At 43.6% G+C, this 23,409-nt stretch overlaps 1 protein-coding gene across 2 annotated transcripts in view; it reads right to left on the reverse strand.

Moving 5' to 3' along the window:
• Positions 1–3,120: 3,120 nt before the first annotated feature.
• TPCN1 (two pore segment channel 1) overlaps positions 3,121–23,409 on the reverse strand; it is a 35,582-nt gene continuing 15,293 nt past the window's right edge. The window contains exons 11-28 of one of the 2 annotated variants that reach the window (XR_014176467.1): positions 22,647–22,771; positions 21,151–21,199; positions 20,092–20,155; positions 19,612–19,656; positions 19,295–19,351; positions 18,538–18,588; positions 17,188–17,260; positions 16,970–17,077; positions 16,168–16,239; positions 14,800–14,889; positions 13,662–13,777; positions 12,825–12,871; positions 11,390–11,458; positions 10,234–10,318; positions 8,508–8,644; positions 8,324–8,404; positions 5,616–6,825; positions 3,121–4,001 (exon numbers count right to left, since the gene is read on the reverse strand). Coding sequence is in view for 1 of the 2 variants with exons in the window: in XM_081966387.1 (XP_081822513.1) it covers positions 6,703–6,825; positions 8,324–8,404; positions 8,508–8,644; positions 10,234–10,318; positions 11,390–11,458; positions 12,825–12,871; positions 13,662–13,777; positions 14,800–14,889; positions 16,168–16,239; positions 16,970–17,077; positions 17,188–17,260; positions 18,538–18,588; positions 19,295–19,351; positions 19,612–19,656; positions 20,092–20,155; positions 21,151–21,199; positions 22,647–22,771 (1,392 nt within the window). In the remaining variant the exon portion in view is untranslated. Of the gene's footprint in view, positions 6,826–8,323; positions 8,405–8,507; positions 8,645–10,233; positions 10,319–11,389; positions 11,459–12,824; positions 12,872–13,661; positions 13,778–14,799; positions 14,890–16,167; positions 16,240–16,969; positions 17,078–17,187; positions 17,261–18,537; positions 18,589–19,294; positions 19,352–19,611; positions 19,657–20,091; positions 20,156–21,150; positions 21,200–22,646; positions 22,772–23,409 lie in introns of both variants that reach the window. The other variant, XM_081966387.1, reaches the window with a different exon arrangement.

The following is a 23,409-nucleotide window of genomic DNA, read 5'->3' on the forward strand; positions in this document are numbered from 1 at the left end:
ACAAACAAACAAATAAACATACATACATATATATATATTTGTATATAAAATATAAGGTTGAGATTGCAAAGACAATCTCAACCTTACACGGGAAAGGACCCGAATACAACAAAACCAGCATACCTACACCCGTGAAAATGTACGAAAACAAATTTTTTATATATATGTGTGTGTGTGTGTGTCTGTGTATGTATGTTGCATTTGTGCTGATAAATAAATATTTGCCAGCACAAATGTAACAAGGCAACATTAAAAAAATGGCTTTCTGCCTGGATGGCTCCTAGGGTGAGCCAATAGACAGAAAAGGGAAGCAGTATGCTCCCTCCCATATTTGGGCATACCAGGGGTTGTGACACAATACATATACACTATATTGCCAAAAGTATTCGCTCACAACTGAGTCTGATTATGTGGATGGGTAAGCGAATACTTTTGGTAATATAGTCTGTGTGTGTGTGTGTCTGTGCGTGTGTATATTTTTCTGAAGTCCTTGAAATAAGTTTCTAGTTTAACAGATTAACAGAGTTGGAAGGGACCTCATAGGTCATCCAGTCCAACCCCCCATTCAAGCAGGAGAGCCTACACCATTTCTGACCGATGGCAGTCCAGTCTCTTCTTGAAAGCCTCCAGTGATGAAGCTCCTACAACTTCCGAAGGCAACTTCTGTCCCATGGGTTGATTGTTCTCACTGTCAGGAAATTCCTCCTTATTTCCCGGTTGAATCTCTCCTTGTTCAGTTTCCATCCATTATTCCTTGCTTGGCCCTCAGGTGCTTTGGAAAATAGCTTGACTTTCCTCCTCTCTGTGGCAGCCCCTCAAATATTGGAAGACTGCTCTCATGTCTCCCCTGGTCCTTCTCTTCACTAGACTAGCTATGCCCAGTTCCTGCAACCGTTCATCGTATGTTTTAGCCTCTAGCCCTCTAATCATCCTGGTTGCTCTTCTCTGCCCTCTTTCTAGAGTCTCAACATTTTTTTATAGTGGTGACCAAAACTAGATGCAGTACTCTAGGTGTGGCATTACTAAGGCTTTATAGAGTGGTATTAGTATCTCCCTTGGTCTTGATTGTATCCCTCTGTTAATGCAATTTAGGATTGCATTGCCTTTTTTTGACTCTTCCCATTTCTTCTTTCTCTTTTCTATTCTTGGGCTGGGTGAGCAAATAGGATATGTTTATTTAATATAATCAAAAAATATTGCTCCGTATGCACTTCAAGCCAGTGGCTTGTTTGCAGGAAAAGTCCTGGCTGAGCCATCTTTTTAAAATTTTGTCTATTTCTCTGCTAAGTCAATCACGATGACTTAAATTTGCACTCTGACATACATACAATTATGAACAGATTAATGTTTTTTTTCCGGACGTATCCACCCGTCTGTGCACCAGGGCTTAATATGTTCGACTTTTTCTTTCTTCTTTGCTTTTTTTCTTCCTTCTTTTCCTTTCTTTCTTTCCATTTTTTCCCTTTCTCTCCTTTTAATTTCTTCCTCTTTTCCTCCCCCTTCTTTCTTTCCTTTTTCCTTCCTTGCATCTTTCTCCTTCTTTCCTTCCTCTTTCTCTCTTTCTTTCCTTTCTTCTGTGTGCCTTTTACTGTTCCTCTTGTCATGTGTCACATGCAGCCAGTGGATTTTCAATCTGCCTAAGTCAGCAATTACACAGGCTGGATGTGGACCAAGTGAAATATGGCTTTTGCAGCTGTTGGGAGGTGGCTGGCTGCTTTAAGGCTGACTTCACAATCCACACGGCTAGAAGAAGAAATATGGAATCAGGCTTCTTCCCAAGGTTTCTTTTTCAGCCAAGAGGTTTTCCAATCTCCTCTTAAAAACCTGGAGTGTTGGAACACCACAATTTATGGAGACAAGCCAATCCACTGGTTATTTCTCCTCACGGTTAGGAAATTTCTCCTTAGTTCTAGGATGCTTCTCTCCTTGATTAGTTTCCCTCCGTTGCTTCTTGCCCTGCCTGAAGGTGCTTTGGAGAACAAGGGAGAAGTTAAGGGATGGTGGCCAAGATCTATCTCTTTGCTCATTTCTGTAAATACACTTAACTTCTGTTGAACTTTCCCAGTTTTAATAATCTACCTCAAAGAACCCAAATGCTGTAATTTACCTTCTTGTTTTGATGTAAGATGTCAATTTAAGTAATAAACAGCATCGATCAATTTATAAGGCTTGGATACTTGTGTGAAACAACCCCCAAGAGTTTCTTGATGCTTTCTTTACGTTGTCTAGCAGTACACAAAGGGACGCACTGGCTGAGTGGCTAAGACGCTGAGCTTGTCGATCAGAAAGGTCGGCAGTTGGGCGGTTCGAATCCCTAGCGCCGCGTGACGGAGTGAGCTCCCTGTTCCTTGTCCCAGCTTCTGCCAACCTAGCAGTTCGGAAGCACGTGAAAAATGCAAGTAGAAAAATAGGAGCCACCTTTGGTGGGAAGGGAACAGCGTTCTGTGCGCCTTCGGTGTTGAGTCATGCCGGCCACATGACCACGGAGACGTCTTCGGACAGCGCTGGCTCTTCGGCTTTGAAACGGAGATGAGCACCGCCCCCTAGAGTTGGGAATGACATATCTGCGAGAGGAAGCTTTACCTTTGCACAAAATCCATTTAGGATCCTCTTTGGAAATCTCATAAAATACATAGTTGAGTAGTGTGGAAGAAGGAGGGATTTTGAGTTATGAACTGGGTGGATTGGTTGAATATACCGGTTATCCTTGACTTAACCACCACAATTGAGCTTAAAATTTCCATCGCTCCAGTTGTTAAAGTGATTTTCCCTCGTTTTACGACCTTTCTTGCCAGAGTTGTTAAATGAATCACTGCAGTTTGTAAGCTAGCAACCCGGTCTTTAAGTGAATCCAGCTTCCTCCAGCTTGTCAGATGTTTGCAAAAAGGGATTATGTGACCCTGGGACACTGCAACCATCATAAAGATGAAACGGTAGCCACGAATCTGAATTTTGATCCAGTGACCACCGGAATGCTGCAACGGTCGTAAGTGTGAAAAATGGACATACATTACTATTTTCAGTGCCGTCGTAACATGGAAAGGTCGCTAAACGAATGATTTTGTCAAAGTCTACCTGCATGTGTACCCTAAGTATAAAAAGAGAGATGCAAGGAAAAAAAAGAGTTAAAGAGGTTTATTAAATGTTTTGTAAACATCTATATAATACTGTTTCAGACATCGTTATATCGGTCATACAAATTTCCCCGTATCCAAAACCCACCGTCTCTTTCATACCTCTCTACGATTGATTGTCTTTGGAGTTTAGAGCAGAGAAATATAGTATTTAAGGAAGGAATGTCCCTGCGTTCTTTTGAACTTTGTTTTCCTTCCAAGAGACTCCGAAAAGAAGAACTTTCTGGAGTTATTTGTAGCTTATATCCTAAACGAGAATAAAAATAACAAAAACATGCAAAAAAAAAAAACCCTCCAAAAATTCTCCCCTTTTACTCTGTGGAGTTTCCAGCATCTCTGATGCCACATAATGAGGAAGGAAATCTGAAATTATTGTTTTCGTTTTCTATCCAGGCTGAGGGTAGAAAAACATGGAATTTTAGGCTTATTTGTGACGCAACTGTAGTTTCATTCCAGTTATTAGTGTTTGAATGCTAAAATTAAGCTCGGCAGCGTTCAATCTCGGTCGTTGCTAACTGGAAAGGCACTGCCATCGATCGGCGTTTCTCAAAGCTTACCAATTTGAAAACGTGTGGACTTCAACTCCCAGAATCCCCCAGCCAGCGTGGGGAATCCATATACATTCTCAAAATGGAGAACAAAAACTTTGCTCTAGATTTTGATATTTGCTTAGCCATGGATCTTAGCCAAACAAGGTTAACACGCTTGAATGTGCAATAGTGTGTAAAACATACGGCGGGCACGGTTCAACGTTTGGGCTCTTGACTGGCGAGCAAGAAAACTCCAAACTAACGGCGGTCAGCATTCATTTCCATTTAGTGATGCCAGCAAAACGGTCAGTCAGCCAGATAAGGATCCCCCGCGCTCCTGTTTAAAAAAATACCAACCAACCAAGAATGTTGCTTCAAATCCAAAGCTTTGGAGTCATCTTGCATCCTACGCAAACGCCTGCAGCGCATTCAAGAAGCTGGGCCTTCCTTGGTTGTGCATTGTCACCGCACAATCCCAGGGAAATGTGTGTTCTAGTTACGAAGGACAGATGGGATAAGTGTGTAAAGGGCTTTGGGGATCTCTAGGCACACGCAATCGGCATATTCCCCGTTTTAACATTTTACTTCTGGCGGGGGGACGGGGAACGGAAGATGCAATTATTTTGCGAGCCCTGAGAAAGACGCCCTTTTTCGCACAAATTCACTATTTTGTGTGAATGAGACCTTTCTCAAGACTTGCAAAAGAGGTGATTTGGAGATTCCCTACCCATTCTGAAATTCCATTTTTGCTCGGAAGCCAAAACATTAAAAAGTAAAGGTTCCCCTTGCACGTATGTGCTAGTCGTTCCCGACTCTAGGGGGACGGTGCTCATCTCCGTTTCAAAGCCGAAGAACCAGCGCTGTCCGAAGACGTCTCCGTGGTCATGTGGCCGGCAGGACTCAACACCTGCACGCTGTTACCTTCCCACTAAAGGTGGCCCCTATTTTTTCTACTTGCATTTTTTACGTGCTTTCGAACTGCTAGGTTGGCAGAAGCTGGGACAAATAACGGGGGCTCACTCCATTAAGCGGCAGTAGGGATTCGAACTGCCGATCTTTCTGATCGACAAGCTCAGAGTCTTAGCCACTGAGCCACCAAAACATTGCAAGTTCCCTAATGAATGTTTACTAGAAAACCTTCCATCTGTTTTTTGCTTCAACCTATCTCTTTAAAAAAAAAAGAATTAACAAACTTGATTGACACAGCAGGAAGGAATGCCTCCCCTGCACTGACAATCTAATGCCCTTTTTCTCTCCTTAAAGGTCCTTAAAGTCACCTTTTTCAACCTGGAGGAACTCCCAATGGGTGGACTTCAACTCCCAGTCGGGAATTCTGGGAATTGAAGTCCACAGATGGAGGTCACCTGAATTGCGGATATCTACTCCCTTATAAAATATTTGCATTCTTTTTAGGAAGAAAACAGACATTCAGGGATCGGGGTGCAGGAACTCTTAATTCCTCAACTGGTGTGCCCTCTGATAAGTACTACAACGGCAATCTTCCACAGCCGTTAATGTAGCTACAGGGAGGTACATTCAAAGATACCGTCATAGAATGGAGCTGGTTTAAGAAAATAAAAGCCTCATTGATGTGGCTGCTTATCTCAAACCCATCCCTTACTCGGAGATGGGCTTGGAGTAAAATAATCTCTCCAACAACTGGAAAATAATTCAGCTCCTTCAAAGCCAACCCTTCTCCGTTTATTTATTCACCGTGGAAATCAGCCTGTGGTTTTTAAATGAAGAACTATGCCAGAGAGTTAGCAAGATGTGAGAAAACAAATTCCTAATTATTCTAGGTTCGCCACCCTAAAATTATAGAAAGGACAAGGGGGAAACAAGGGGAGGGAGACCTGTAATTTCTGCTTATAAATTGGCAGGGGAGGGAAAAAAAGCAAATTTCGTTTACCTTTTGCTAATTAGCAATCGAGATTAACAGAGGGAGACAAACCTTAATACGTCTTCTCCTTATTGTGGGCTGCCAAACAAGGAACCCACAATAAAACCGGACAAAGACACCCTGATTCCCGAAGTCACTTCTGTCTTTCCTGTTAAAAGAATTATTGCTTTTCTATAACGCGCCTATCGGCATAGAGGAGCTTCAAGGCTTTAATGCAGTGCCAGTTGGCAAGCGTTTTAGGAGGTTAATACGACGGATTCTTAGGCAGGATTGGTTCAGGGTTTAAGACAACATCTACCGTCCCGTCGCTCTCCCCAGCTCCAGACAGATGTTCGGATCCAAGGAAGAATTGGTACGCCAACACAGGACAAAGATTGTGAGCAGGATAAGAGTCTTTAAACACGTCCGGGATCTCCCTGAACCAAAAACGCATTTCTGTTCAGAAGATGCTATGAATCTCAGTTGGTCCTGGGTTCGGTTAGGTGCCTGGGCACCTTGTTACGTCTCGGTAAACACTGCCAAGGGATCACGGGAGTATTAGCAGTCTTTACCGATGCTGAATGACAAAGGATGGAGGAAACGAAGGAGTGGTGTCAAATAAAGTTGCGTTACTTCACTCAACCGCATTTAGTGCCTCACAGAGAGAGAGAGAGAGGGAGAGCTAGAGAGAGAGATGGATGTAGTGGATGAATGGTGATTCCACCTGCTTTCTGGCCAATTTTTATCCGATCTCTTGCCGATGGAAGATGGTGTGACGATCACGCCAGGATGGGCACCTTGTTTTTTCTCCTGCTTGGGCATCAATGCTAGCAAACAGGGCCCCAGCAGCCACGAAGACAAAATGCACAGGTCAAAGCTGTCCTTCGGCCGAGGAAGGATTTTGCATGAGTCTCCTGTTGCGGTAATTCCAAGATCAAGTGTCCTTCCAGATACCCTCCCACACCAGAAGAAAGGAGAGGACCAAAATTTTAAAACTAGTAATAATAAAAATGGTCATCTTCTCCCTCACAAGATCTCAGCCTCCTGGCTGGAGATCTCAAAAGAGACGAGGACCATGAAAGGAAAATGGGATGGAGACCAGCATGGTGTCACCCAGGATGAATGCAGAGGAGAACCGGCTTTCTTGATTAAGCCGAGTTTAAATGATGGTTTGCGAACGCTGCCGGAGGGCAGGAGGGTGGGAGGACTGGTTGAGCAACTCCTCGTCTTCGTGCCAAGGAAGCTCCCGTTCCTCTCTTCTGGAATGTTCTTCGTACCACTCCTGAGAATGGAAGACGGGTGTCATTACGCTAAGCCACCAAGGTGGGCCCACCCAGGGGAGAACAAAACAGGAGCCCTGGTATCAGGCAGACCCCCCCCCCCCAATGTTTATGGAGGCCAAGCTGGAATCGGATAAATACAGGATACTGATCTTCAACTCCCACTCAGGCAGGAAACCTTTTCACCATTTCAGACAAATGAATAGCCAATTTCTTAAAAAGTTCTAGTGAAGGACCATCCATAATTTCCAATTGTCCTCTCCTCTCCTTATTCTATTCTATTCTACTCTACTTTATTCTATTCTATTCTACTCTATGTCTAGTCTATTATTGTTATTTCTACTCTACTCCAATTCATTCCATTCCATATTTCCTATTCTATTCGACTCTACTCTATGTTTAGTCTATTATTATTATTTCTACTCTACTCTAATTCATTCCATTCCATATATTCTATTCTATTCTATTCTATTCTACGTCTAGTCTATTATTATTATTTCTACTCTACTCCAATTCATTCCATTCCATATTTCCTATTCTATTCTATTCTACTCTATGTTTAGTCTATTATTATTATTTCTACTCTACTCTAATTCATTCCATTCCATATATTCTATTCTATTCTATTCTATTCTACGTCTAGTCTATTATTATTATTTCTACTCTACTCCAATTCATTCCATTCCATATTTCCTATTCTATTCTATTCTACTCTATGTTTAGTCTATTATTATTATTTCTACTCTACTCTAATTCATTCCATTCCATATATTCTATTCTATTCTATTCTATTCTATTCTATTCTACGTCTAGTCTATTATTATTATTTCTACTCTACTCCAATTCATTCCATTCCATATTTCCTATTCTATTCTATTCTACTCTATGTTTAGTCTATTATTATTATTTCTACTCTACTCTAATTCATTCCATTCCATATATTCTATTCTATTCTATTCTATTCTATTCTATTCTATTCTACGTCTAGTCTATTATTATTTTCTACTCTACTCTAATTCATTCCATTCCATTTATTCTATTCTATTCTATTCTACGTCTAGTCTATTATTATTTTCTACTCTACTCTAATTCATTCCATTCCATATATTCTATTCTATTCTATTCTATTCTATTCTATTCTATTCTATTCTACGTCTAGTCTATTATTATTATTTCTACTTCATTCCATTCCATATTTCCTTTGCTATCCTATCCTATTTTATCCTATTCTATCCCATCCTATTCTATTCTATTAATTCTATTCTTATTTCTATTTCTATTCTATTCACTCTACTCTAATTGATTCCATTCCATTCTTCCATTTCATCCCATCCCATCCCATCCCATCCCATCCCATGCAGTCCATGTATCCATCTTGGTACTCCTGCATAGACTGCTCTCCCGTTACCCACCATAAAATTACTGCCCAAGCCAACCTCTGCGGCACTGACGTCCAGAGAGCTCCAGGTGTTACCACCTCTGCAGCCCGCGCCAACGTACCTGTATCTCTTCTTCATACATTTTCATACTTAAATCACTTTTGGTCCTCGATCGGCGGCCCAGGAACAGCATGGTGGTTTGCTAAAGTAGGAGATAAACGGTGAGAAGGACACCTCATCTCGGCTAAGCGGGAGGCTACTTTCCTTCCTGTTCTGAGCAGCTGTCCCCGGTCTCATCCACTCACCCGGTGTCTATCCATCTGGGAAACGACCTTGAGGAGTTGGCTAGCTGCCAAGTTGTCACCTTGCCTCCCGTATGTCTCGACTAGGGCCCCGATTTCTTCCTTGGAGACCTCCCGCTCAAAGACAATCCCGCTGTCTTCTGATGGAGAAACAGATCAAGGATGTTAGGTAACAGGAGGAGAAGGAGCTACACAAAAATGTCCAGATCTGTTTGCTAGTTAGCATTCCCTATGGCGTGTCAAGGCCTGCAGCCATCTTTTCTTCGGGGTCTTTGGCCTGCCACACTTTCTATTATTCTACTAGGCATTTTCTATGGTGGGAAAATGGGAGGAGGGACTGTATGGAGTTAGATGCTATGTAGCCATAACAACATTCTTTCTAGAAAGCCAAGGTCATCCTTTCTCTCTGCACCTCTGCACCTGACCGGAACTGGATGGGTGGAACTGCCAGCATGGCAGTGGGAGATTGGACCATGGGATGGAGTTGTGGGTGTGGGGGCAAGATCTTGAACTTTCAACTGAGTGGGGATTCGGGTTTTCCCAGATGTGCCAACATGGCTCTCTTAATAAATTGGAACTTTGAGCAATCCTTTGCCTCCGACTCTGATTTACTTTTGGATGCTATTTGGAACCCTGACAGGGAGATTCTCAGTCATCCAGGTCATGGTTGTCCCAAAGGTGCTTCCCCCCCCCAAAAAAAAGCCAACTGGACTTTCTTGTTTTCTCTTTGAAGACCCTTCGCTTCTCATCCAAGGAGCTTCTTCAGCTCTGGACTGGATGGTGAGGAATGGAAGGATTTATACTCCTTGCAGACAGCTGGTCGTTTGCATTAAGAAACCCATCAGGACTGGATTCAGCACTTCCATCTGTGTTTCAAAGACAAAGGCCACTCTTTTGAAGACCGGCAAGTCCACATTTTGGACAGAGAAGGCCGCTGGTTTGAAAAAGGGGTAACAGAAGCCATCTGTGTCAAAATTGAATCATCCTCACTCAACAGAGGGGGAGGGATACGACATCGTCTATCTCCAGTCTACAACACAACAGTTCCAAGAAGGCTCCACACCCATTTGCACCACTCAGGTGACCCTGAGGACAAACTTAAAACATCCAAGTGGCCTCAATGACCCTCTCAAAGGATGCAAATGACCAGCTTCCTGCAAGGAATATAAATCCTCAAAGTGGCCTCAATGACCCTCTCAAAGGATGCAAATGACCAGCTGCCTGCAAGGAATATAAATCCTCCACGTGGCCTTAATGACTCTCTAAAAGGATGCAAATGACCAGCTTCCTGCAAGGAACATAAATCCTCCAAGTGGCCTCAATGACCCTCTCAAAGGATGCAAATGACCAGCTTCCTGCAAGGAATATAAATCCTCCAAGTGGCCTCAATGACCCTCTCAAAGGATGCAAATGACCAGCTTCCTGCAATTAGTATAAATCCTTCTATTCCCCACATCCAATCCAGAGCTGAAGAAGCTTCTGGGATGAGAAGTGAAACAATTTTGGAGAAAAACCACAAAGTCCAGTTGCCTCTTGGAAAAAAAAAAGCACTTTAGGGACAGAATTCGGTAGAATTCTTTCACAACAGCTTCTTTCTTTTTTCTAGAAGAAAATCGTTCAAGTTATTCTCTTGATTCTTGTTCCTTGATGCTCATCTAAGCCTACCAGGGAGGAAGACGGGCAGGAAGAAGTCCTGCGATATAGTCGAGAGCAAATATCTCCCACGCACCTTCTGAATCCTGATTCTTGCGGGCATAATTCATGCGGAAAACAAACGCTTCCAGTATAAAAGCAACTATAATTGTCATCACCACCTTGGGAGGGGAAGAAAAAAAATACAGAGTAGTAACATCTGGGTCTCTTGACTTTTGATGGCCAAATTGTTACGATACTTTCAATTCTGGTTTTATCTCAATTTAATGTATTTTATCGCCTATATTGTATTATTTGCATATCTTAAACACACACACACACACACACATACACTGTTGGTGTTTTATTCAAATTATAACTGTGCTTCTATGTACAATGAATTTTATTAATGTGGCCTATCAGTGACTTGTATGACTTCTGTAGATGCCGTATGCTAAATAAATACCCCCGTTTCCCTGAAAATAAGACCTCCCCGGATAATAAGCCCAATTGGGCCTTGGAGCGCATGCGCTAAAATAAGCCCCCCCCTTCCAAAAATATTGTAACACAGCAGCAGCCACGTGGTGACCACGCTCACCACCTCCTGGACCTCAAAAATAGGCCAAGCGTTTATTTCGGGGGTCAAAATAAAATAAGATCCTTGTTTTCAGGGAAACATGGCAGAATAGAATAGAACAAAACAGAACAGAAAAAATAGAAAACAGAATAGAATAGAACGTATAATAGAATAGAATAGAATAGAATATAGAATAAATAGGATAGAATAGTATAGAAAAGAAAATATAGGGTAAAATAGAAAACAGAATAGAATAGAAAATATAGAATTAGAATTAGAAGAGTTGGAAGGGACCTGGGAGGTCTTCTAGTCCAACCCCCTGCTCAGGAAGGAAGCCCTATCCCATTTCAGACAAATGGTTGTCCGATCTCTTCTCTAAATTAATAAATTCCATTGAAAAGTTGGGTGTATTTTAGGATGTACAGGAAGCTTCCGTAATTATCTTTTTTCCCCCCTATCTGCATTGCTCTTTGCACTTTCCCTTTTTATCCTTTTCTTAACTTTTCTTCATCTCTTCCGGCCTTTTTATCTGTTACTCCCCGTAAACGTTTCCAATAAAAACATGCGAAACGAAACGGAAAGGGGAAGAAAAAAAAAATCAAATCAAAAGGACGTCGTGGCAACGGTCATCCGAACCGGCCTCCAGTGACGGAAGGATCTGGTTCGATCTACTCACCATGGTGACGATGTAGAAAATCATGAAATATAGGCGGCTCCAGTGAGAAGTCTCCGAGGTCACCCCTTCCTAAAAAAAAAAAAAAAACCAGGAAAATGAGATCTTTACATGGTTGGGAACCACCAAGGCACACCCCCAATTTATAAAAATGCTAGTTAAAAAATACTTTAAAGAGTTTTTTAAAAAGTTGGCCACACCCACCCAGTCACATGATCCCACCACCAAGCCACACCCACAGAACAGGTAGCGGGAAAATTTGAATTTCACCACTGATCTAACTATCGTACCTATTCTCTCTCTCTCCCCCCCCCCTCTCTCTTTCCCTCCCCCTCCCCTAGGTTGAGGAGCGCTTCAAACTCCACTTTCTTAGCTATCAATGACACTGTGGTGTAAAGAAAATAATCTTACAAAAACTAAAGAACTTATAATTGACTTCAGGAGGAAGAGAGATGTACATTTACCATTGTACATAAATGGCGAGGAGGTGGAGAAGGTTGGTAGTTTTAAATTTCTGGGCATTTATATTTCAGAGGACCTCTCATGGACCTCGAATGCTAACATGCTTGCGAAGAAGGAACAGAAGAGGCTGCACTTCCTGAGAATGCTCAGGAAGATAAATCTATCTCAACATCTACTTTTGTCCTACTATCGCAGCACCATTGAGAGTGTCCTGACATACGGCACTCTTGCATGGAATGGGAGCAGGTCTGCAGCAGACAAAAAGGCTCTACAGAGAATCATTAAAACTGCCCAGAATATCACCGGGTTCCAGCTACCAGCTAACCCTGGACGACATCTTCGCATCTCGCTGTTCGAGGAAGTTGCATAACATTCTCACAGACTCTTCCCATCCCGCTTACAATCTTTTTGGACTGTTGCCTTCTGGCAGAAGATAACAGAACAATTAAAACTCGGACCACACTTCTTCTGAATAGTTTTTAATCCCAGAGCTATGATGTCACTCAACAACGAACTAAAGGGCCGCCATCAGTGAGCTGTTGGACAGTGTCAGTTAGTCTGTTGTGTGGATGCTTGGTTGGTTTAGGGGCAGGGAATTTTTTGAGGGTGTGTGGGTGTGTGTTTGGGTATTGTTATGTGTGTTGGGCCTGGTCTCTGGGTGTTACGTGAATTTCATTGTATGTGTAAACTGTGTATATTCGTACAATGACAATAAAGTAAAAAGTAAAGTAAAGTGTAAAGTGTAAAGTCAAGTCAAGTCAAGTCAAGTGTAAAGTCAAGTCAAGTCAAGTGTAAAGTCAAGTCAAGTCAAGTCAAGTGTAAAGTAAAGGTGTTCTAACCATTACTCTTATTTGCCAGTACTTCCTTTGGCTTATCCATTGCAATATTGTGGAACCAAATGAGCCCAAAAGATGGTGGTATTTAAGCCACAACACGCAATAGCTCCAACACTTAAGGGGTTTTTCTGTAGACTTACCATGACAATGTACCAATCGTTCACTACCGTCAACTCAAAGAGAGTCACTGCATTAAAAAAAAAGGGAAGGGGAAAAGATAACAAACAGGAAACAATTCAAGGACCCTGGAAGGTCATTCAGAAACGTCAACTGGTAGTAAAAGAGCTGTGGTGGCACAGCATTGCTGATTCTGCTCACTGCCAGCAGTTCGATTCTGACCGGCAGCAGATTGACTCCATTCTTCTGAGGTGGGTAAAATGAGGACCCAGATTGTTGGGAGCAAGAGGCTGACTCTGTAAACCGCTTAGGAACAGCTTCAAATAGTATATAAGTCTAAGTGTTATTCCTTCCTTCCTTCCTTCCTTCCTTCCTTCCTTCTTCCCTTCCCTTCCCCTCCTCTTCCTTCCTTCCTACCTACCTAGTGGTTAGAAAGCAGTATTGCAGGCTAACTCTGCTCACTGCCAGGAGTTTGATCCTGACTGGCTCAAGGTTGACTCAGCCTTCCGTCCTTCTGAGGTGGGTAAAATGAGGACCCAGATTGTTGGGGGCCACAGAGGCTGACTGTGTAAACCGCTTAAAAGAAGGCTGTAAAGCACCGTGAAGCAGTATATAAGTCTAAACACCATTACTATTGCTTTTGGGGAAGTTTCTATTGCTTTTATTGTTTTAAAATAATTTTTTAAAGTGTTTGCATTGTGATAGATTCTTGGCATTGTAAGCCTCCCCGTGCCATTGGCTGAGAATGGGCAGCTGTATAGAAACACAACAAACAAACAACACAGACAAAAACATGTCTTTCCCGCAGACCCATGAGTTACATGTTTGAAAAGGAGGGAGGGTGGAGCTGGAGCGCATACCGAAACTGTTCAAAATGTTGTCAAAGTTGTTGAGATAGTAGTAGCCTTGGTCCACCACCGTCTTGTTCCCGATGGTGCGGTTGACCCAACGGAAGGCATCGGCCACTGTGCTGGAGCTGGATGAAAATATACCAATACCAATACAATAGCTGACTTGGAAGGGACCTTGGAGGTCTTCTAGTCCAACCCCCTGCCTAGGCAGGAAACCCTATACTTTTTCAGACAAATGGCTATCCAACATCTTCTTAAAGACTTCCAGTGTTGGGGCATTCACAACTTCTGGAGACAAGCTATTCCACTGATTAATTGTTCTAACTGTCAGGAAATTTCTCCTTAATTCTAAGTTGTTTCTTTCCTTGATTAGTTTCCACCCATTGCTTCTTGTTCTACCCTCTGGTGCTTTGGAGAATAGCTTGACTCCCTCTTCTTTGGGGCAACCCCTGAGGTATTGGAAGACTGCTATCATGTCTCCCCTAGTCCTTCTTTTCATTAAACTAGACATACCCAGTTCCTGCAACCGTTCTTCCTATGTTTTAGCCTCCAGTCCCCTAATCATCTTTGTTGCTCTTCTCTGCACTCTTTCTAGAGTCTCAACCTCTTTTCTACATCGTGGCGACCAAAACTGAATGCAGTATTCCAAGTGTGGCCTTACCAAGGCATTATAAAGGGGTATTAGCACTTCACGTGATCTTGATTCTATCCCTCTGTTTATGTAAAAAATAATAAAGAATGAACTGAGAGAGAGAGAGGGGCGGCCCCAGGTTCAAACATCTGTTTTTACAATGGTCAGATAATAGAATAGAATAACAGAATTGGAAGGGACCTTGGAGGTCTTCTAGTCCAACCCCCTGCTCAAGCAAGAGACCCTATTACCATTCCAGACAATCCTGTCCAATCTCTTCTTAAAAGCCTCCAATGATGGAGCATTCACAACTTCTGATGGAAAATTGCCCCACTGGTCAATTGTCCTCACTGTCAGGAAATTTCTCCTTAGTTCTAGATTGCTTCACTCCTTGATTAGTTTCCACCTATCGCTTCTTGTCCCGCTCTCATAACATAGCAAACTGGACTGCATCTATGGGCAAACTGAATGTGTGTCTATATTTTCAGAGAGAAGGAAGGCGGAGGAGATACTTACTTACAACAGTTTGGGTAGAGTTTCCCAGAGAAGAATTCCATGCCAACAATGGCAAAGCAGTAGTAGAAGATGAGTAAAGTTAGGCCGAGGCTAGAAGAGAAAGGAGAGGGTTAGGAAAAATGCAATTCAACAAGGTGGCTTTTTCACAGAAAGGAAGGGACCCTGGAGGACATCTAGTCCAACTCCCTCCTCAAGTAGGAGCCCCTATACCAGTGTTGGTGAATCTTTTCAAGTGCGGAAAACACAGCTATCATGTCACCCCTAGTATGTAAGTATGTATGTATGTATGTATGTATGTATGTATGTATGTTTGTTTGTTTGTATGTATGTTTGTATGTATGTATATAGCATACTGTGTTTCCTTAAAATAGTGCTTATTTTGGAGTGCCCAAAAATTATAAGACCAGGAAAACATCTATGTATATAGCATATCTATATGTGTGTTATGGATGTGCACACTTTTGAGAGCAGCCAACAGAATTTCATTTTTAATTATGCCAGAGTCCCAAAGAAAACAATGACAATAATGGTTTTCTTATCTATCTTATCTTAGTCCTTATCTTCATTAGATTAGACAGTCCCATTTTCTGCAACCATTCAACGAACATTTTTTTTTGTTCTTGGTTCCTCTTCCCTTCCTATTTTTCTCATGTTCTTGAAATAAGTGTTTAGTTTAACAGATTAACAGAGTTGGAAGGGACCCTATAGGGCATCTAGTCCAACCCCCCCTCCCACTCAAGCAGGAGACCTTCCACCATTCTGGAGAAATAGCTGTCCAACCTTTTCTTAAAAACTTCCAGTGATGGAGTACAGGGCGGCAGAATAGTGAGAATAACAGATTTCTATTCCTGCAACTTTAGAAGGTGATTAGGAAAATACTAGAATGTGCAGAAATGAATAGACCAGCACCAGCAATTAAGAAGGAACGAACTGATTATTATATGATATGGGAAGCATATGGTTAGAGAATAAAAAAGGAAATTGGAAATAAAGGAAGAAGGCAACAAGAAGAATAGAAAATACATTAAGATAGAGGTAAGAATAAAATGGCAACTGATAACACGAGTATGATGAGAATAATCATGTTTAATATTATTGTATTTTTATTAGAAGATGCGTTATGAAGGAAGTGAAGAGTTACTCAGGGTATAATTGTTCAATGTATATAATTTGTGGAAGGATGTTGGCACAGGAATATTTGTACCCATATGACACGCTGGTTAAAGGAGAGATGAAATGTTTATGTATATTTTTTAAAATGGAAAATAAATAAATAAAAACTTAGAAATTTTTAAAAAACTTTTTAAAGATATGTAGACTTCAATTCCCCAGCAACCAATCCAGGCAGGGATCTTTCATTCTCTGTACCTGGCCATCCTAGGAAGAAGCTCAAACATCGTATCCAAGACGTTCCGGTAACGTTTCTTTAATTTAAACAGCCTGCAATAAGGGAAAGGGAAAAAAAAGTGTGAATTTCCCAGAGCAATGTTTTCCAATCTCAGCAACTTGAAGATATGTGGACTTCCAAAACTCCTTAATCAGCATGTTTTAAGATGGGAGGGCTTTTATATCCAGATTTCCCCCAGGTAGCAGGATTTAAGACATCTGGACGTCAACCTTGAGAAGCAGGAATAGGAAGCTGTTGTATCATAACAGGAGAAGGAGGAGGAGATGAAGAAGAAGAGGTGGAGGAGGTGAGGAAGAGAAGGAGATGGAGGAGGAGAGGAAGAGGAGGAGGAGGAGAAGGGGAGCAGGAGATGGAGTTGGGGAAGGGAAGGAGATGTAGGAGGAAAGGAAGAGGAGAAGGGGAGGAGGAGATGGAGGAGAAGGGGAGGAGGAGATAGAGAAGGAGAAGGAGAAGAGGAGGAGGAGATGGAGGGGAAGAGGAAGAGTTGGAGAAGAAGAGGAGGAGAAGAAGAAGGGGAGAAGAGGAGGAGGAAATGGAGAAGAAGAGGAGGAGATGGAGGAGGAGAGGAAGAGGAGGAGATGGAGGAGAGGAGGGGGAGAGGACGAGGGGGAGGAGGAGATGGAGAAGAAAAAGAAGGAGGTCTTTCTTGCAACCAGGGGTCAAGAACAAGGGATTCTGGGACTTGTAGTTTCTCCATAGCTAGAAGAACACCCCCCCCCCCGCACAATTCTACAGGTAATCTGATCCATCCTGTATCTTCACCTCAGCAACTGTAGAGGCCGTAGCACAACAATGAAGTAGAAAGGCTCCATATCGAATGCCAGCGCCAGGAGACCCAAAAACGCAAACAAGGTGACGGCAAAATCAAAACTGGGGAAAAAAAGCAGAGAGAGAGAAATGGATTTTCTAGCCCGCAGCCACCAGCGGCATCCCTACAAGCCCCCCCCAACACCAAGTCTCTTAAATGGGGAGATACTTACAGATTCCACCCAGAAGAGAGGTACTCCTTCGGTCCTAGGCCGGTGACTTTCAGCAGCACCTCGACCCCGTAGACTGCCAACAGAGAAGGGGAAGTGCTAAGATTGTGGCTTTTAATCACTGTCCAATAACTGTACGGCTTTCCTTTGACAACTTCTCTTTTCTCTTTTCTTTTTAAACATCTTTTACGGTTCATATTTTGTCAAGGTATGGAGGATTTAATAGCTGCCAGCGGATGAAAGGTTGTAAGCTGTAATCCGTAAGCTGATGCAATGTAAGGCAAGGCTGATGCCATCAGGCTGATCCATTGCATCTATTGGTATAATCCAGGGGTGGGTTCCGGATGGTACGCCCCAGGACGAGTGTACCGGGAGCAGCAGCCACCGTACCGGAACGGTGCTTTGAAGGGCCCACCTGCCCGCCCGTGTTCCTTAACTGTATTTGAGCCAATGGGGCCATTTGAGCACGCACACGCAGCGTACAGCGCCTGCACGATACTCCGCCAAGTAGCTGGAGAGTTGCAGAGTGGTGGGTGCGCATATGTGCGCAACGTGCATGCACATAGTGGACACCCAGCCCCGTCGCAGTGTACCAGTTGCAATGGAATCCGGAACCCACCACTGTATAACCTTTTTAAGACTCTGATTGGAGATTCACACAAGTCTCTCTCTCTATATATATATATATATATATGGTCACTAGAGGGCATTTTTCTCTTCTCAGCGTGTATTCAGTTCTCTCCTTGTATCTGTAGTGAATGGTAAGGGAATTTATCTCCTGCATGTATGTGTCTGTATATAGTTTGTATATACCGTATTTTTCAGAATATAAGACGCACCGGAGTATAAGACGCAGCAAGGTTTGAAGAGGAAAGTTTTAAAAAAAAGGTTTTGCACTCTGCAAACCCCCCAAAAACGGCCCGTTTTTTGTGGAAACAGGGCCCATTTTTTTTTTCAAAAAAAACAGCATGAATAGAGAGTATCATATTTTTTTCTATTAGTACCCCAATGTTTTGTTGTCGTTTCATGACCCCTTACCCCTTTGCAGGGTGGAATCGGGGCAACTGAATGGAGTGTTGACTGGCCAGATGCCTTTCCTGTCGCCAATGCGGAGTTTTGTTCAGCAGATATACTCTCATTGTGCCCAGGGAGAGAAAGACCATCCTCTACCTAGGATTGAACCCACAGCCTCCTGATCGTGAGGCCCAGAGCTCTACCCCTAGGCCACCACACCACTCTCTACCCCAATGTCCTGTACTCAATTTATTCTTTTCCTCCAAGGTGTCAACATTTTTATTCTCTCAAGGTGCCTCCCGACGCCTTCTGGGAAACCAAAGTTGCTAAAGAACTTACTTGTGAGGAACATGATGTAACTCCAGGGGACGTCGCGAGAAAAGATTCCATCTGGGAAGAAAACAAAACCCACAGTGTTCTGACCCAGGCTTCCTTAGAAAGCAAGAAACAAGAGTCCCGGTCCAGGCAAAACCCCTTTTATTTACATGACTGTGAATTCCTTTCATTCACAGTCAGCAAAGCTTAGCAAACAGTCTTTCAAAGGAATGTTTATCAACACGAACCTTATCTCGCTTGGAGAACTGCCAGATCACTAGTTTCCAAACGCAGGGCAAGGCAAAACTTGAGTCTCTTATAGTCACAAACAGAACTTTCCACTCTTGACACGACCGAAGGAACGAATTGTTTCCTGCAAAAGCCCCCTCCCCATTCGCTCCCCTTGTTTCCTCTGGGAGGGGCCAATCACCTCCAAGGTGTGGCTTTACTCCTAAGTCGACCCTGCTTTCTTAAGTTGTTCTTGTCTTGTGGCAGCTCTGCGCATGCGCACACTGGGAACAGGCTCCAGCTGTTCCTCTGCCTCACTGCTGTCTAGCTCCCTCTCTGCCTCCGACGCAGAGCCCTCGTCTGAGCTTCCCTCAGCCCCCCAGGACTGGCCCATGTTCCTCCCCAACCCTCCTCACTGTCTGACGCCGCTGTCAACTCCGCTGACTGCCAGCGGGCCACAACCAGCAGAAAGTTTCAGGGAATAGCTGAAAACGCTTCACAAGGAAAGGAAGGCGGACTCAGTCCCCAGACATTGAATTACGTTGTGTTGTACCTTGCAACATGAAAGTTTGCACAAGAATCCAGAGACCGTTCACCGCCACCAGAACATCTGAAAGAGACAACAGAACAGGACAGCGTTTTCAAACAAGGCCCTCAGTGGCACAAACGTGCGTTGGTGAGATGGACCTGTGGACTCCACAACCTTTGGGTCAATGGGCCTTCAACAATGCTTACTCTCCTCCTCCAGTATTTCATCCTTTTGGGGGAGAAAAAGATGCGTCTTATACTCTGAAAAATACTGTAATACGCTGCCTAAATCTAACCCTCATCATCACCCACCAGCCCCAAACAGAGTGGAGACTTACTTACACATGCCATATTGGAAAGCCCGAGAATTCACTAATATGTTAATACCTGTTGAAAGGAAGAAGAGAGAAGGAAAAAAAATTAAATGCTTTTTTTTTGTTTTTTTAACATCCTTCTTGCTGGTTTCTTTGAAATACCCCCGACTGGTATCTTCTCCCTTTTTTTCCTCACAGACAAGAATTGGTTGCCTTATTCTCCAAGGCACCTGAGGGTAGGACATGAAGCAATGGGTGGAAACTAATCAAGGAGAGAAGCAACTTAGAACTGAGGAGAAACTTCCTGACAGTGAGAACAATTAAATCAGTGGAACAGAAATTGCCTCCAGAAGTTGTGAATGCCCCAACACTGGAAGTCTTTAAGAAGATGCTGGATAACGCTTTGTCTGAAGTGGTGTAGGGTTTCCTGCCTAAGCAGGGGGTTGGACTAGAAGACCTCCAAGGTCCCTTCCAGCTCTATGATTCTATAGAAATGCAGAGTTTTTACCTTTAAAAATAAGAAAAGCCGTCCCTGGAAGATCATCAAACCAATGTTCTCGGTTCCTCTTGGCCTGGGGAAAAAAAGGAAGGAAATCACAGTCAGCTTTGGTTCATTTTCATGACTGGGCTAGAGGATCTTTGAGATCCCTTCTCCTTCCAGGTTTCATTCATTCATTCCTTCTCTTTCCTTCTTCCTCCCTCCCTCCATTCCCTCCCCTCTTCCTTCCTTCCTTTCCTCCCCTCCTTCCTTCGCTTATTTCTTTCTTCGTTCCTCCCTCCCTCCCTCTCTCTTTCCCTTTCCTTTCTTCCTCTCTCCCACTCCTTCCTTTTCTTTCCTTCTTCCTCCCTTCCCTCTTTCCTTCCTCCCTCTCTTCCCTCCTGTCCTTCCTTCCCTTATTTCTTCCTTCGTTCCTCCCTTCCTCTCCTTCCTTCCCTCTTTCCTTTCTTCCTCTTCCTTTCCTCCTTCTTCCCCACCTTCCTCTCTCCCTCCTTCCTTCCCTTATTTCTTCCTTCTTCCTCCCTCCTGCCCCCTCTCCCCCTTTCCTTTCTTCCTCTCTCCCACCCCTTCCTTCTTTCCTTCTTCCTCCCTTCCTTCCTCTCGTCTTCGTTCCTTCCTTCCTTTTCTTCCTCCCTTTCTTCCCTCGTCCTTCCCTTATTTCTTCCTTCGTTCCTCCCTCCTTCCTTCCCTCTATCTTCTGTCCCTCCCTCCCTCTCTTTCCTTTCTTCCTCTCTCACATTCCTTTCTTTCCTTTCCTTCTTCCTCCCTTCCCTCCTCTCTTCCTCATTCCTTCCTTCCTTCTTTCCTCCCTCCTCTCCTTTCTTATTTCTTTTCTTCGTTCCTCCCTCCCTCTCCTTCCTTCCCTCTTTTCTTATCTTTATTCCCCCCCCTTTCTTCCTTTTTCATCTCCAATCCCTTCCTTTCTTCCACCCACCCACCCATAAATCTCCCCAGCGTTTGTTCTCCCCAGCGTTTTCCCTTTTGTTCTTCCCCATTCCAGGGGCTCACCTCCCACCCATCACCCCTAAACCAAAGACACCCAAAACAACCCCCAAGCTGACAGCTTACCTTCCATTTCAAACCAGCCACTTCGTAGAAACTGTACATGTCTTTCAAACTGAAACAGACAAAGGTATTTGTGTATTTGTGCGCCTGCCTTTTCTACCCGCGTCCCATTCTCTGGCTCAAACACGTCTTCAGATTTTGACCGGCGGATTCCCAACCCCCAAGAATTCAAGAATGAAGGGCTCCGTCCCAGATTTTAAATAAAAGTCTGAGCAAAAGTTTGCAACGTCCATGTCACGCCGACTCAGCTAAGGGAGAGCTAAAAATAAGGACTGTTGCAGGAGAGCTTGCAAAAAACGGGAGGCAAATCTTGAAGCCAAGATTTTGTTTCTTTTCTAAGAACGTTTCACGGCTAGGAAAAAAATGAGCCTTACTATACGTAAAGGAAAAGGTTCCCCTCGCACATATGTGCTAGTCGTTCCTGACTCTAGGGGGCGGTGCTCATCTCCATTTCAAAGCAGAAGAGCCAGCGCCCGTATGCAGGAAAGGTAGACGCAACCGGGAAGAGATTCAGAAGCTGTCACACAACCGAGTTCTGAGGGAATCCAAGCTGAATAATAATAACGATGAATACTTTTGCCTAATAACCTAGAGAGAAAAGTTTTTGCGTCTCTTAAGGCGGGACTGACTGAAAAAACGGAACTAGTCCAGTCATAGGAGGCGTGGCCATCAATTTACATAACTCAGTCTCTAGGCTAATGGACAAAGTTAACCCATGCTTGGATTCCCCAAGCAGAACACAGGAGAACACCTTGGAGTTCCCAAAACATCCCAGCGGCATCTCATTGGCTGGGTTTGGACTGGTTATGGCGGGAGGGATGAGCCCAAAAGAAATAGTTTTGCACAGGGTTGACTGTCTGTCAAATTTCCTAAAGATGCCCTAATTGAATCATAATTATCGAGTCAAGTTCTTAATACAAAACCAGTGATTTATTAGGAGCTGCATTAGGCAGTATCTGTTCTCAGTCAAGCCTGCGCTTTGTTTGATTTAGTTCTGAACTTTACCCCTGTTCCTTCCCTCCCCTCAGTCTGTATCATAACCACGTTACCCTATAGATGCCCCCCTCCCAAACCAGCTGCAGTAATCTGAGATCCGACTCCAGCCGACAGTATGCGCGGAGTGCACTCCTTTACCTTACCTTTATTTCGATTTTTATACCGCCCCCCTCTCCCCAAAGGGACTCGGGGCGGTGTACAGTCAAATAAAACAGACTCCCACTCGTTCTGTCCCCATGACAACACGGAGAGTTGACATTTGTCTTGTTGGGTGGGGAAACTCAGATCCCCACCTGACTTTCCTGCAACCAGCCTCTCAGTAAAAGTACCTTTCATGTCAACCAAATGGGAGTCGAGGGTTTCTCTTCTCTAAGGGATCAGACTAGGGCAGGTCTGACACATAAGTTTTGAAGTTCTGTAATTTGTTTGGGGAAAAGAAAGCTTCAGATTCTTTCCATCTTCTTCCATGGGGCAGGAAAAACACCCCCCACGTCTGTCCTTACCTGACCAAAGGGCTGTTGCTTTGACTCAGTGCTTTGAAAGTCAGATAACGATCTCGGACGCTCATCCGGGGAGCATAGAAGCGCATCAGGCCATCAAACTGCTTGAAAGCAATCCCCGAGGGTCTCTAGGGACAAACGAGCACAGAGGATGTACAGCCTCACCTTAGTTTATCAATTTCTCAAAGTTACAACGGCCCTGAAAAAACCTATGACTGTTTTTCACACTTACGACCATTGCAGCATACCCATGGTCACCTGATCAAAGCTTGGACGCTTGGCAATTGACTCACATTTATGACGGTTGCAGTGTTCAGGGGGCATGTTACCCCTTTTTGTTACCTTTTGACAAGCAAAAACTATGGGGAAGCCAGATTCACTGAGCAACTGGGTGACTTACTTAACAACTGGAGTGATTCACTTACCAACTGTGGCAAGAAAGGTAATAAAATGGGGCAAAATTCACTTAGCTGATGTCTCGTTTAGCCACAGAAATGTTGGTCTCAGTTGAGGTTGTATGCGGAGGACTGTTTTTCACACTAACAGAATTGGAAGGGACCTTAGAGGTCTTCTAGTCCAACCCCCTGCTCAGGCAGGATGCACTATACAATTCCAGACGGGTCTCTCCTTCAAAACATCCAGTGTTGGAGTGTCCACAACTTCTAGAGGCAAATCATTCCATTGATTAATTGTCCTCATTATCAGGAAATTCCTCCTTAGTTCTAGGTTGCTTCTCTCCTTGGTTAGTTTCCATCCATGGTTTCTT

Source organism: Natrix helvetica (genome assembly GCF_964273705.1).
Source record: "Natrix helvetica genome assembly, chromosome: 14".
NCBI classification, from domain to species: Eukaryota; Metazoa; Chordata; class Lepidosauria; order Squamata; family Natricidae; genus Natrix; species Natrix helvetica.